The sequence below is a fragment of the Polyodon spathula genome, chromosome 12 (assembly GCF_017654505.1).
Source record: "Polyodon spathula isolate WHYD16114869_AA chromosome 12, ASM1765450v1, whole genome shotgun sequence".
Classification (NCBI taxonomy): Eukaryota; Metazoa; Chordata; class Actinopteri; order Acipenseriformes; family Polyodontidae; genus Polyodon; species Polyodon spathula.
Genome location: NC_054545.1, coordinates 44,161,542 through 44,174,667, shown reverse-complemented (window position 1 = coordinate 44,174,667; position 13,126 = coordinate 44,161,542). Strand labels below are relative to the sequence as shown.

The 13,126-nt window shown below is 43.9% G+C and overlaps 2 protein-coding genes across 2 annotated transcripts in view; both read right to left on the bottom strand.

Moving 5' to 3' along the window:
* Positions 1-1,061, bottom strand: part of npepps (aminopeptidase puromycin sensitive) — a 35,372-nt gene extending 34,311 nt beyond the window's left edge. The window contains exon 1 of the mRNA XM_041265732.1: positions 665-1,061. Coding sequence (XP_041121666.1) covers positions 665-967 — 303 coding nt within the window. The 5' untranslated portion in view covers positions 968-1,061. The remainder of the gene's footprint in view (positions 1-664) is intronic.
* A 4,734-nt stretch (positions 1,062-5,795) lies between these two features.
* LOC121324913 (G-protein coupled receptor 39-like) lies at positions 5,796-10,134 on the bottom strand. The gene is made up of 2 exons (XM_041267115.1): positions 8,327-10,134; positions 5,796-7,538 (listed from the first exon to the last, which is right to left on the bottom strand). The coding sequence occupies exons 1-2, from the start codon at positions 9,214-9,216 to the stop codon at positions 7,097-7,099; spliced, it is 1,332 nt and encodes a 443-aa protein (XP_041123049.1). The 5' UTR covers positions 9,217-10,134; the 3' UTR covers positions 5,796-7,096.
* Positions 10,135-13,126: the final 2,992 nt, after the last annotated feature.

Here is a 13,126-nt window from a genome sequence, read left to right as displayed (position 1 = left end):
TGGTATCTGAATTGAGCTTTACCGTCTTACTACAGTACTGTGCTATGGTATCTGAATTGAGCTTTACCATCTTACTACAGTACTGTGCTATAGTATCTGAATTGAGCTTTACCATCTTACTACAGTACTGTGCTATAGTATCTGAATTGAGCTTTACCGTCTTACTACAGTACTGTGCTATGGTATTGCCCCACCCACAAAAAAGCATGATGTTCGACACTAGACACTAATAAGAAGCATCCAAAAAAATTGTCATTAAATATCTACCGGACAAAACAAGTCAAAAGGTGCTTGACACTATACCCTCCACATTCCTTCTGAATATAATATGCGAGTAGATCGTTATTTGTGCTGACATAATCACTATTTACAGGACAAACACCTACCCAGACAGAAGAGAAAAATGTTCTGTGAATTCGTACAGCGACTGATTTAGCAGCACCGGGGTACAGACACACACACATTATACCAATACGTTATGTACGCTGTAGTTAGTATGGCACTAAAACATAGACATAAATACATCTAATTGGGTAAAGTAAGTGATATCAAACACACATAACAACATCTACTAGACAACCGTAAATTATATTACATAACAGCGAGTGACAAGCGTTGCGAGTGCTATATTATTTTGTACTATTATAATTACAGACATCATTACCTCGACAGTAGCCTCCAGCTTGCCCTCGAAAGTAAAGTCGACGAGGTCGGGTTTCAGAGACAGCCCGTAGTTGACGGGGGAGACGTCGGTAGGTAACCGTTCGAAGGGCCGCTTCTCGGGCATGGTGCTGGGGACTTGGGTTCGGTTGTTGGTGCTGGCGGTGACGGTACGGTATAGCACCGGTTTGACAGTCAAACGGGTCACGAAACGGAGGCGAGCGGGACTCGAGAGCGCGATCTGCGTTTTTGGGAGTACTCCCGTGACTGAGGACGACAGAATCCGACGGCCCAAACCCAGCAGCATATACAAATCGAAACCGACCCTCCCTCTGCGCTCCTGAGAAACACACACACACACAGCAACAGCCCGGACACGCGCCCGGACACGCGCCCGGACACGCGGCCCCGCGAGGGAAGAGCGTCACGCGTCAGCCTTCCACCGCCGCTCTTCATACCCTGAAGCACGCTGTGCTGTGTGCGCGCGTGTGTATGTAGATTAATTAGCCAATAGTTCAATGCATCAGATTAAATAAATACAGCTTGTGTGCAGTTGTCCCGTTTTGCACCATGCAATTATGCAGACCAACACTACGACCTGAGCCCACCTGTTTGTAGACTAATCTGTAGACTTGAACACCTTTCACAAAGCAACATGATGATAAACAAAACTATCAGAATTCAAGTGTATCTATAATTCATTTATTAAAAGCAATCTCTTTTTTGAGTTTACTAGCGGTATGTTATTTATACCTAAAGATAATCAATACATTAATATAAAATACAAATTATCTATAATAATAATAATAATAATAATAATAATAATAATAATAATAATAATAATAATCTCCAAAACACACAAATAAGAGGTATGCACATTTCTTTGGTGCGTTTATCTGTATAAATGTCCATAATCTTTTTATATGAGCAATGTTTTAAATGATGTCTTAAGAGGCGTATTATTATTATGCATGTATGTATTTATTTTTGGTTCATTTAAGTTACTTTTGACTATGTCAAATTAGTAGAGTGACTCCACCTCTATCTTGGTCGGCGGCGCGCCGTTCCCTGGCGCACCCCCATTTCCCTTCCCGCCCCTAACGTCCTTGCGTCACCGCTTGACAGACGTCAAAAGCGCGTTCCTGACGGCGTTCCTACAGTAATTCGCGCGCGCAATAATTCCACATATGCTACTGTACATCAAGGCCGCCCCAACCTGTACATATTTTGAATGCACAGTTTCTTTTAAGCAGCCGTATTAATAACTCGTGTAAAATAATTGGCAAGCTGTTAGTATGGCACGCTCGGAGCATGTTTGCTGACTCATCCACACCACGGTTTTAAAGTGAAAGGCTCCACACTGACTCTCAATGGTTTAATTGCTGGTCTTTATCATTCTGTTGGTTTTGTAGGACTGTTTCACTGGCTTACAGACCTTCATACTTTTGAAAATGTAAATCCCATGAAAATTCATATTTCATACCTTTAGAAATGTGTAGCGTGTAGTGGAGCCGGTGCAATGATCTATAGCCAGCATAGACTCTGCCACTGATACACAGGCGCGTAAAGTACAGCATTCTTAAAAATGGATGACTACACACGTTGTGGAAATACTTGTAGAAATGATAAAAAGCATTGCCTATTATATGTGCAGTGTAACTAGAAGCTCCCTATACAAACACAATTCGTGTAATAATTCTTGTTTAAGAAAATCAATATTTGAATGCGGTTCCGCGACCTTCAGATTTCGGACTACACCTCTGGCGAATGCACTTTTATTTCGAACAAACACCTAGCAGTGAGGCGGCATGTCGTGTCCCCCGTGTCCCCCATCAGTGCCACACTGGCTCCGGCGCGCCTGGTACCAGCTAGTGTCCAAAAATAGCTGCGCTTAGTCCGGTGGCTCATCGTAGCGTTGCAGCTGCCCTTTGTAAAATAATGCGATCTCTAAGCATTTCAGCACACAACAACACAGCAGCAGGTGTGGAAACACACGACGACATGGGTGGACTGGTGTGTGCGTGTGAATGGGCGTGTGAGTGTGTGTGGAAGGTAGTGCAGATGAATGACTGCCTGCTAACTGCATCATTACAGTGATGTGGCAATGGGAAGATGATATGTGTTGATGTGCAGCACAGACAGCAATGTTCAGCAGTTTCAACGTGTGTGGCCCTTACCCACTGGATCATATTCATCATAAAATAGTGTGTGTGTGTATGTGTGTGTGTGTGTGTGTGTGTGTGTGTGTGTGTGTGTGTGTGTGTGAAAGGAGTGCATTTGAATCACTGCCTGCTGACTACATAATTACACGTCTCAGCTGCTATAGTCTCTCTTTGCTCAGGGCTATGACATTTCAGAGAGCTGGATCTCATCAATATCAGAGTCTAGTGCTCAGGGGCGCTGGAGCTAGGGGTGCTGGGGGTGTGGCAGCACCCCTTGGATTTGCATGGCTTCCATCACATACAGGGGTTACAGTTTTGTTCAATGGTTTTCAGCACCCCCACTTTAAAAATTGTTCTAGTGCCACTGCTAGTGCTGTGTATTATAAAGACATTTCAGAGGGCTGGATCTCAGCAATATCAGGGTCTAGTGCTGTATATTATAAAGACATTTCAGAGGGCTGCATCGCATCAATATCAGGGTCTAGTGCTGTATATTATAAAGACATTTCAAAGGGCTGGATCTCATCAATATCAGGGTCTAGTGCTGTATATTATAAAGACATTTCAGAGGGCTGGATCTCATCAATATCAGGGTCTAGTGCTATATATTATAAAGACATTTCAGAGGGCTGGATCTCATCAATATCAGGGTCTAGTGCTGTATATTATAAAGACATTTCAGAGGACTGGATCTCATCAATATCAGGGTCTAGTGCTGTATATTATAAAGACATTTCAGAGGGCTGGATCTCATCAATATCAGGGTCTAGTGCTGTATATTATAAAGACATTTCAGAGGGCTGGATCTCATCAATATCAGGGTCTAGTGCTGTATATTATAAAGACATTTCAGAGGGCTGGATCTCATCAATATCAGGGTCTAGTGCTGTATATTATAAAGACATTTCAGAGGGCTGGATCTCATCAATATCAGGGTCTAGTGCTGTATATTATAAAGACATTTCAGAGGGCTGGATCTCATCAATATCAGGGTCTAGTGCTGTATATTATAAAGACATTTCAGAGGGCTGGATCTCATCAATATCAGGGTCTAGTGCTGTATATTATAAAGACATTTCAGAGGGCTGGATCTCATCAATATCAGGGTCTAGTGCTATATATTATAAAGACATTTCAGAGGGCTGGATCTCATCAATATCAGGGTCTAGTGCTGTATATTATAAAGACATTTCAGAGGGCTGTGTCTCATCAATATCAGGGTCTAATGCTGTATATTATAAAGACATTTCAGAGGGCTGGATCGCATCAATATCAGGGTTTCGTGCTACATCTGTATACATGTGTTCACAAGGACTGTTTGAAGGAATGTTTCTTCTCAAAAATATTTCTCAAAGCAAGTGGATCTTTCTTGAAGACAGCGTTTTGTTTTAAAGCCTGTATGCACAATTTATATATTTATATATATATATATATATATATATATATATATATATATATATATATATATATATATATATATATATATATATATATATATATATATATATATATATATATATATATATATATCAAATAATTATATTACTCGTGTTGTCTTACATGAGACTTTAAAACAGTGCGCGAACAAAACCCAATGCATACTTGTAACATTTGTGTACAAATCTACATTGCACCGTATTCTACCCAAATGCAAAGTGAACGTTGTAAGCAGGAGCCTGCAAGTCTGGACTAAGGGAAAGGATCGTGTGCATCACTGAGCGTGTCAGATAACACGGATTTCTACATATCCGTTGTTGAGCGTGCTCGTTCGTTTCCGCTGTGTTTTTGCTACGTCTTGCAATGCTTGTGTGGCTAATTTACAGTTACTGTTCACACCCACTGTCTGAGCTCGGTGACTGGTGTTAGGAAGCGCCGCCAGTCACTCACAGCCATGAAAAACTTTGCTCCTGGCTTGATTGTTTCCTGTTCGCCCCCTCTCATCCTCCAGTCTGACTAGCCTAGTCTGGCAGGCGAGGGATTAATGGAGAGAGGGCGACAACGCCGGAACACATACCACATTACACTGATAACAACGTCAGGACAAGCCATTGACACAAACAGGGCTAGGCTGACAATAAAATTAAATAAATAAATATAGTTTCCTGCAAAGCCCCATTAGCGCATGAATAAATACAAAGAGTATTCTAAAATGAAATTATTCAATATTGCTTGCAAGTTCCAACTTCCCTTGAATTCGTTGTCTGGTTTGATTATAACTTTATTGGGTATGGGTGTTTGAACTGTTTTGTAGAATTATGTTTTTTTGTTAGTTTGTTTTGTTTTTCCTTTTAAGAAATTAAAACGTTATTAAGGCAAAACTAGTAACAGGCGGTAAGACATGACTTGAATTTAAGTAAGATTGAATCATTCTGGGTTGTTATTAATACCTTGTGTAAAAATAAATAAATAAATACATAAAACGTACTAATTTCTCCTCCCCGCCAGACCCGCCCTTTAATTAAGGCTGACCGTGTTTCTAGCACAGTGCAATCGTGGCCAGGATTCACGGAGTTACACGCCTCCACTGTGCTCGACCACTCTTCACTCAGGATAGTCAAGCACAGTGGAGGCGTGGTAAATCTAGGCAGTTATGGCCCAACGCTTGAACTGAATTTTTTTTTTTTTTTTTAAAAGCGTCTCAGATTCTTGGCAGAAATGTTCAACTTTTTTTTTATTCGTTAAATAAATGACTGCAACACATTACACGTGTCATTGTCCTCTTTAGAGAACATTCTAAACAGTACTGTGTACTGGCATATATAATGTTCTCCTGAACTGCATTGCTGTGACCACTTACTCTGTCAAATTAAATACGTACAGTTTGCTTTCTAGTTTTCTAAAGAAAAATATATGTACTTAATTGGTTAAAGGTGGCGCCTGACTCTGCTTTTGTCGGCCTCTTGTTCCACCTAGTGGTTTGCTAGAAAATAAGACAGCTGGGAGAATACGAGTTCGGCTCAACAGCCACCGGCCACAGGCATTCCAGCGCGGTGGAGCACGTCCAGCGGAGCAATACAACATCGACAGACATCTGCTGCACAAAACACACTGCAAAAACGCATTGTACCCAACATGTTCGGGAGTTAGCAATAAATTGAGATGCACAAGAAAACGAGCACTTTCCCCATCAGGGGTTCTGCCTTAAAATACATCCGAGAGTGACGCGAACATCACGACGAACCTGAGCGTTTGGAATGACCAGATGCAATCGTTCAGTACATTTTAAACCCTGTTTCGAGCACCTCGCTGCAAAAAAATAAAAACGTTAGCAAAATTGTATTGCTGTGTGGGACGCGTTTGGCCCTTACTTGCATTGCAAAGGGCTGGAAGATTGAAACAAGACGAAGAGCAAACTGATCTGGGGTTAAGAAGAAGAAAAAAAACATCTGCTGTTCCTCTCTTCAAAAAATAAATAAATACAATTTAGATGGAAGATGGAATGCTTTCCCCGATTAAGACCCGCGCATCTGCCGCGCTAATGAGGCATGTACGCCAGAGATAGCTAGCGTGCCCATCGACTGTCAGGAAACATCATATCCCTGCGCTGTTAATTGCGGAACGAGAGAGACATTTTCCAGACTTCTATTCACAGATTTCTGTTCCCTCTGAAAAAACAGCAACACTCATGGCCTGTTTGAAGCAGGGAATACAATGGAAGCTGTATTGATGTGATAATGCTCGTAGCATTTGTTGTGTAATTATATTTATTGTTGCAACATATCACTTTGCTTGTGTACATAAGTTGAATGCATTTGATACAAAACATTTTTGTTAAAGATTTTGCAGCTGCCAACAATACTTTCCATGCTCAAAAATTGGATAAATGAGTTTTGTAAAATAGCTGCTCTTATAAAAGCTTGGGTGGGACGCTGTGTGTTATTGTTAGGTCATCATTTGGGCATGAATTTGATACACAGGGAAGATGTTGTCTTTTCAGGTTATAAACACACTTGCCTCGTCCTAGTTCTTAATAAAGCCCAGGGAACATGAAACCACTTTGCGCCTTGGAAGGAAGTTTCAGGAGACTCGGTTTCAGGCCACTACATGGTACACCAGGGGAGACTTGGGGATCGAGACAACAAAGTCATTGTGGTGCTGCTGTCCTAATCTACGTGAACGAGGATGCATCAGATTAAAAAACTGATCATTCAGTGTCCTGGGAAGGCATATTGAAATCCAGGGACACATTTCTCAAAACCAGGACGATCCAGAAAAACAGACACAGGTGTCAATCCTACTTCAAACTGGGACCCTGCCACGCGTAGCGTGGAGTTTTACACCTCAGTGCAAGACTCCCCTTTGCTGACCAGCCTCCCCTCCGGTTTCCCTGGGTCTGTGGCGCCGGAAGTGGGGGTTATCAAACCGCCACGGGGCGGGGGAGAGTCCCGTCGTCTGACTGCGGAGCTAAAACGGGAGCTCAGCCTGAAAGAGTCGTAACGCACCAGGCGTGAGAAGACTCTCCGGAACTGCCTGGAGGTGGCGTTGTAGAGCAGGGGGTTGACGCTCGAGCTGAGGTAGTAGAACGCGTTGGCGGCGGGCTGCAGGGTGATGTAGGAGCGGTAGTAGCCCTCCGTCCAGTGGCTCTTCCCCCGCAGCACCGTCATGAGGCGCCGGCTCTGGAAAGGGACCCAGCACACCGCCAGCAAGCCCACGATGCATCCTGTTCGGGGAGGGAGGAGACGTGTCAGGAACGGTGTGAAAACATAACCATTGTGAAGGTGTTAGGGTTCCTGGTTTTAGGCTTTTAACCGATATGCAACCGATACCAACCCCCATCAAATAAAAAGAAAATTAGACAGACAGATAGATAGACAATAGATACTTTTACTTTTTGAAAATACTTTGTTAACTATAAATTTACATAAAAATACATATGCAAACATAAGACTATGTAACACAATTTTTGTTCCTGGGTAATAAGTGATATTTCCTAATTGCTTATGCTTCAAAAATACAGTATAATCGTAAATCTCGAAAAACTACTCACTTCTAAATCTTTTGTAGTCATTTTTGTATTACTTTAGTATAAATACATGTTAATTTGGATTCATATGTTGTTTTTTTCTGACTTTATGTGAACGAAAAGACACACATTTGCCCCTTTTCCCATTGGAAATAGTGATATTTTGAAATATCACTGTCCTAGTCACAAAAGCAAAGTTTGTGGGGAATAATAGCCATTTTCTATACTTTTGAGGCATAAGCAATTAGGAAATAACACTTACTACCCAGGAACAAAAAAAAACAAAAAACATTGTTACAGGGTGTAATCATTACAAAACAACAACATAAAAGATAGATAGATAGACAGATAGAAACTTAATATGTTCCATGAATGAAATACTTTGGAAATATCCATTTTATATTGCATGAATGAAATCGAGCTGCATAACCAAGTAACCTCAGGAATGATTACTCTTGGCCTTTGATTCATGATTATTTATGCTGGCCACAGGTAAACATTCCCCTGTAACCAGATGTTGCAGCTTGATTATTCCATATACAGCAGAACAAAAAATAAAATAAAAACAGTGCATAAAAAGTTAACAAAATCGATAGAATCACCACCCAGCCACCTACCCAACATCAGCACATTCTGCCTCCTGGAGCCTGCTCTCCCTGCCTCTCCGAATTTGGGCAGCTGCTGGAAGGAGCCATCTAGGCACCTGACTGACACCGAATCAGGGTGCCATTGGAGCAGGACTCGCACCATCTGCTGGCATGTGACCCCCACCGACAGCAGGACCCCCACATACAGGACGAAGGAGGTGTACACCAGGGCCTTGAAGGTGCCCTCCTGCGATGCGATGTTGGTGCAGACCAGAACGGGCAGGCGGGTGTCTCCGAAATTGCGAAAAGGGGAGAGCGCGTCCTCCACGCCCATGGCAAAGAGGGCAGGCATCCCGCACACCAACGAGAGCAGCCACACCAAGACAACAAGCCTCTTGGAACGGTCCCTGGACATCGCCTTGGCCCTGAGAGGGTGGCAGGCAGCCAGGTAGCGCTCCAGGCTGAAGGCGAGGATGTTGAAGACCGTGGCGTAGCTGCAGGTCTCCCATAAGAAATAGAAGCCTTTGCAGCCCGCATCCCCCATGCGCCAGGGATACGGGCACCAGATGATGCTGTAGAGCTCCACAGGGATTCCCACGCTCAGAATCAGGAGATCCGAGCAAGCCATGCTTGCCACGTGGTAGCAAACGCTTTTCTGAATGCGGGTCCCACGCTTCAGAATCCAGGTGACCCTGAGGACAAGGAGGTTCCCCAGCACCCCAAACAGGAAGAGGCCTCCATAGACAGCGGTGACAGCTGCCTTAGCCCTGAAGCTCAGTTCCGTGGATCGGGGGGCAGCCTCAGCTGTGGGCCAGCACGGAGCTTCCTCGCTAGTGTTGGACATGGTGGTCACTTTGTGAACAACTGATGGCCGTAAAGAGTGGTTTAAGAGCCACGGATCCCAAATCGATGCTCCAGTCCAACAGCAAATATGTTTTCTGGTGTCGAGTTTTAGTCTCTGCTCTCTTGCTGGTGGCCCTGTCACTGCTCACTGTTTCTAAGGAATTTCCTGAGATGAAAGTGTCGCCCGCTTATCTGAGACAGCGCTGATCCTCTCTGCCAGCTAAATGGAGAAGGCACTCCATACTTGAGATCCAATATGTTAAAGTACGAGAAAGTTTTTCATGTTTCCCCTGTCCGGTTTCCCTCCAAGGCGTTGTTCTGCCACTGAACTCTGTTAACCAGATCTTGGAAGTGGGAGGAGACAGCGCTAGAGCAGCAGATGTCTTATAAACACACTCACGCTGCACACAAAGTCAATGAGTGGTGAGCACAGCCAAGTGCCTGCCTATTAGAGTGTGAGAGAGGGGCAGCCCCCACACCTTTCCAAAGGTTAATGAGGAGCGCTAATGAGCCTTAATGGAAAAGCTTTTCGGGTTTCATTATCGACAAGTGTTTTACTGCTCCTAGTTGCCAAGCATACATGGACAATTTTATTTTCCTTGAATAAAAAGACCAATGTGGACCACAGGTTATGATCATCTTGACTTGAGTCCATAAAATGCGGTAAACCATATGATAATTTAACTAGCCATACTGGAAAAAACAAGAGTGTGTCAGTAACAGAATCCTATATCTAGAATGAGAGCCATGAGCATGATGTAGATGACTGACATTGTGTTTGGAAACAAGAAATTAATTATAGCATGACTCGGGGTGGGGTGTATTTGCCTATTTTTCCGCACTCAGACCCCTTACTTACTAAATACCCGGGTATCTCTTTATAGATCATCGTCTCCTCATTAAAAATATTTTAATGAGCAAGCCCTCTCACAAGTAGAAAGGCCCCCGACATGTTCGCCTGTTTGTAGGAAAGCAGCACAGCTGGGGACAGGGAGTCTGTTGTCGGATAGCTTCACTCAGACGACTCGCTCGCTAAATATCTTGACTAAACTTTGTACCAGTGCTGTATATCAACAGTATGTACAGAATGGTATTGAATTAAAAAAAAAAAAAAAAAAACAATGTTTCATGAAAGTCAGAGATATGGTATTTAAGTCAATTATTAACCTGATTTAAATGATTAAAATCACATTTCAAATCAATAAAAGAAAAACAACATTTGGTTAATTTAAAATGACGTCATTTGCAGCTTGAATTAAGAACCCGTCAATGAATGGCGCGTACATGCAATCAGACGCTGACAATGACAAACTGCAGATGGTTTCATCCCCCCCCCCCATCACCTGCAGTTTCGTTTTGCGGTGTGTGCAATGGCTGTCGCTGGTGTGTGGGTTTTAATCTCAATTTGCGGGTTTGACCTGTGAATTGCGGTTCACCAGGGTGAGGTGCTTTTACGCTGCAGCATTTAAGTAATGTATTTAATTGTTTTTGGTGGCGATTCTATCCGGAGAGCCTCGCATTAAAAACGATTAACCCGCGTATTGCTTGCATTGTTTATACAGTAAACAGTACCTATCAAAATAGCGCAACACCGTTATGACAGACAGCTTTCACTCACCTGCACTCTTTCGTGTAACCTCGTGGCAGCAGGGACCGTTTATATTTGTTTAATATTTCTTGCTTCACGCAGTCCCGCCGTCAGAGACTCTGAAGGCCAATCCGCTGCTGTATAGGTTTGATTGATGGAAACGATCCTCGCAGACAGGTGTGTGCTTTTGGTAACAATTAAGTAAAACAATTCAGTTAATTTAGTGATAGTTCGCGCAGTTCAGACTCACTGTTCTGAATACACTGCAGTTTAGAGAGGCGAGTTACAAAACCTGACCTGCCTTAGTGTCCTGAGATTCTGGAGCCTGCTGACAACCCCAGCTCAACTGAAGCCAAAAAACACAAGAGTATGTGAGACAAGAAAACCGTCGGAAACAGCTGTTCCTGCGCAGCGCATTCACGAAACATCTCAGAACTGCTTACTCTGAGGCGCTGTACTTGTATACAGCACGGCTGTAAACATGACAGGATTAATGTGTTTCTGTACGCGGGAAGAGTTCACGTTTTGTACAGAGTGTCCGATGGTTGTCTGGGGCAGTTAATAAAAATAAATATTCTTAAAGTACTTGAATATACATGTCTGTTTCCTGTTCAATATATACGGCTGTAAAAATGTCATTGCAGGGTTTTATTTTCGTTTCCCTGACTCATGTGAAGCCCGTTTATCTTGCTGTACAAGCCTGTAGAAGTACTGTTTCAGCTTCCCCTTCCTATGTCGTGTACCCTGAACAGCCTACACAAGCTTCAGGGAATGAGACAGCACGGCTCGGAGGAGGGTCCTTGAGACAGCACGGTACGGAGGAGGGTCCTTGAGACAGCACGGCTCAGAGGAGGGTCCTTGAGACAGCACGGCATAGAGGAGGGTCCTTGAGACAGCACGGCTCGGAGGAGGGTCCTTGAGACAGCACGGCTCGGAGGAGGGTCCTTGAGACAGCACGGCTCGGAGGAGGGTCCTTGAGACAGCACGGCATAGAGGAGGGTCCTTGAGACAGCACGGCTTTGAGACAGGAGGAGGGTCCTTGAGACAGCACGGCTCGGAGGAGGGTCCTTGAGACAGCACGGCATAGAGGAGGGTCCTTGAGACAGCACGGCATAGAGGAGGGTCCTTGAGACAGCACGGCTCGGAGGAGGGTCCTTGAGACAGCACGGCACAGAGGAGGGTCCTTGAGACAGCACGGCATAGAGGAGGGTCCTTGAGACAGCACGGCTCGGAGGAGGGTCCTTGAGACAGCACGGCTCAGAGGAGGGTCCTTGAGACAGCACGGCTCGGAGGAGGGTCCTTGAGACAGCACGGCTCGGAGGAGGGTCCTTGAGACAGCACGGCTCAGAGGAGGGTCCTTGAGACAGCACGGCTCGGAGGAGGGTCCTTGAGACAGCACGGCTCAGAGGAGGGTCCTTGAGACAGCACGGCTCGGAGGAGGGTCCTTGAGACAGCACGGCTCGGAGGAGGGTCCTTGAGACAGCACGGCTCGGAGGAGGGTCCTTGAGACAGCACGGCTCGGAGGAGGGTCCTTGAGACAGCACGGCATCGAGGAGGGTCCTTGAGACAGCACGGCTCAGAGGAGGGTTCTATTGACCCCAACTCAGGAAGTTAAGTTACTGTGTAGCGTGCTTGCAGGACCAATGGGAGTCTGTGTTTAAGATATAGCTTGTGTATTATTAATTAGCCAAGGTGGTGAATGGTGCATTACTACTGCTGCTGCAGAGCCGCTTCCAATAGGGTCTCGTTTGTTTCACGTCTCACCCGGAGGACGGAGCACAAGGAGGTGAAGTGACTTGCTCAGGGTCGCACGCGGTGAGAGCGGTCGTGGTGGGATTGAACCAAGAAAAGTCTAATTAACAGAATATGGAGAAGCCAACATTATTCTAAACTAAACAACTTTAAGACTAAAAAAAATAGATTATGTGGGGCCCATTTATAAATGAATTACACAAATAGATCTATGATATTACTGTTGGGTTACTGCAGTGACTTTGAATTCTTTTTGTATCATTTGTTGTCATTATATTCCTATTATTATGTAATAATTATCACTGAAGATATAGGCATGGGTTGTGGGGTTAGATGTATGTATTTTTTTGAATGTTGAAGTTATATTTGAGAATATGCTTGTATAATAAGATGTTATTTAAAATGTAATAAAAAATAACTATAGAGAAACAACATTTTAAGCCCTAAATGTCCATCCTGTTTTGCTCGTTTATTTATTTTAAAATAACAATAGCGACCTTGATTTCATTTTCAAATTAATCTGAGTTTCGTCACTGGAACACGTGAGCATCTTAGCCCCGCCTACTAGTCT

Coding starts and splice junctions, on each gene's coding strand:
- LOC121324913 (XM_041267115.1), bottom strand. CDS start 9,216: ATGTCCAACACTAGCGAGGAAGCTCCGTGCTGGCCCACAGCTGAGGCT. Junction 7,539..8,326: donor ATTTTATTTTTTGTTCTGCT/GTATATGGAATA, acceptor ACCCTAACACCT/TCACAATGGTTATGTTTTCA.